Below are 2,030 nucleotides of genomic sequence, written 5' to 3'. Positions count from 1 at the left end.
CTGTTAGCTACTGTTTTGTAATATAACTAAACCTACATTTAGCCATACCTTTTTGTCTAAATATGTATTCAATATATGGGAGATGCATCACTTTACAGTATGACATTGTTGTTATCAGATTGGATTTAGTTTTAGCATTTTGTATTGTATTCTTCTCTAGGTTCTGGAGAACTGTATGAAGGACTGTGGGAAAAGGTTTCACAGTGAAGTGGGCAAATTCCGTTTTCTCAATGAACTCATCAAAGTAGTTTCTCCAAAGGTAGGATTCCACAAGTGTCTCTTTTATTATTTCTAGGTTTTTCAGACCCCTTTTTTGGTTTGTAAATAACTTCTTTGTTCTCCTCTATCCCCCCCCCCTCTCAGTACCTGGGCTCACGGTCACCTGAGCCGGTAAAAAATAAGGTTCTGGAGTTGATCTTCAGTTGGACTCTGGGTTTACCTGATGAGGCCAAGATCACAGACGCTTACCAGATGCTGAAGAAACAAGGTGAGCGGCCGTCAGAAGTCATGGTTGATACACAGTGAGAAGGAACTAAAGGTTGCAGCTAAAAAGTACCTTTTTAAGAGTAGCTTCGAGACAATTCTTCACATATGGCTTAATCTACTTATATCAACAGTGATGATTAACACCTTTTTGTTTGTCATATTCTGTTTGTCAGGTATTATTAAACAAGACCCCGAGCTGCCGCCTGACAAACTCCTGAACCTTCCTCCTCCCAGACCCAAGAATGCGATTTTTGAGGACGAGGAGAAGTCAAAAGTAAGGATTTTTCTGTGAAATAAAGAAATAATCACAGTTATTATAACAGATGCTTACTAGCTTGAGAATAATGTGACCTAACCCAGTTTCTTTCCCACGGTACATGCTGTCTTTTTTAATTATCGTCTCTTTTTTGTGATCTATGAAATCTGTTCACTTATTGTTTTCGGCGTCTTTCATCAGACGCTGTCTCGCCTGTTGAACAGCTCGCACCCCGATGACCTAAAAGCTGCCAACAAACTCATCAAGGAGATGGTCCAAGAGGTACTTCTTTTAAAAATCACACCTACATTATCCGCTAGGGGTGTAACGGTACACGTACCCGTACCATATTATTCGGTACGGGACCTTCGGTTCGGTACACGTGTGTACCGATCGAATATAACGTTAAACGTAAAAAATTGAGAACGTGAACGACTTCTTGGAAGTAATCTCAGGTGCTGCGTCGCAGCATTCAGAGTAATTTGCTCACATTGGGTTCAACGCGTCATAGAGCGAGCAAGTCATTTCATTGGACGAGAGGCATACTGTGAGAGCTGGTCAGAGGGATGCGTTCAAATTTAGTCAGTAATTTGAGGAAATGGCGAACGCAGATAAAGTTGAGCTCGAAAATCCTCCAGCATCATTGAAGTCTCCGGTTTGGGAACATTTTGGTTTCGCAGTTACGTACAAGGATGACGGACAAAGACAGGTGGACCGAACCAAAGCTGTTTGTCGGCATTGTTCAACTAACATTGGTTACGCGGCTGACAATACATCAAACTTGCACACTCATTTGAAAAGGCATCACCCGAACCTGAATATCACCGGTACCAAAAGACTGAAGTGCGAACCCAACTCCCGCTAGCATTTAAGCCTCCACCACTCGCAACAAGTTCAGACCGAGCCAAAGCTATTACAAACGCCAAATATCCTTATGTTGCCATGTTAGCAAAGCGCTACCTGGCTGTATCTGCTACCTCTGTCCCTAGAGAGGGTGTTCTCCACAGCAGGAGACATTGTTAGTGCCAGCAGATCTGCCCTTTCAGCAAGCAACGTGGACAAGTTAATCTTTCTTTAAAAAAACATGAAAATTCAATGACAAGCAAGTCCTAATGTCAAACTGGCTGCTTAGGTACGAGTACAGTTCAGATCAAGTGCAGATTATTTCAATTCATCGAAATTCTGCACCTTAATGTTTATTTTATTATATTTTGTATTTGAGTGAATACATTATTCACAGTTTAATTAAATATATATATATATATATATGTTTTGTTTTGTGAAAAAA

General features: G+C 40.7%; 1 protein-coding gene across 1 annotated transcript; it reads left to right on the top strand.

Moving 5' to 3' along the window:
- Positions 1 to 140: 140 nt before the first annotated feature.
- Positions 141 to 1,024, top strand: LOC104966017 (ADP-ribosylation factor-binding protein GGA1-like; the record flags this gene model as incomplete). The annotated part of the gene is made up of 4 exons (XM_010795121.1): positions 141 to 259; positions 364 to 487; positions 660 to 760; positions 944 to 1,024. Coding segments are annotated over exons 1-4 (390 nt in total), but the record flags the coding sequence as incomplete, so codon positions are not given.
- Positions 1,025 to 2,030: the final 1,006 nt, after the last annotated feature.

This window comes from Notothenia coriiceps, unplaced genomic scaffold (assembly GCF_000735185.1).
Source record: "Notothenia coriiceps isolate Sejong01 unplaced genomic scaffold, NC01 NC01_scaffold00002171, whole genome shotgun sequence".
NCBI lineage: Eukaryota > Metazoa > Chordata > Actinopteri > Perciformes > Nototheniidae > Notothenia > Notothenia coriiceps.
The sequence above is the reverse complement of the archived record's forward strand: the minus strand, read 5'-3'. Positions and strand labels throughout refer to the sequence as shown.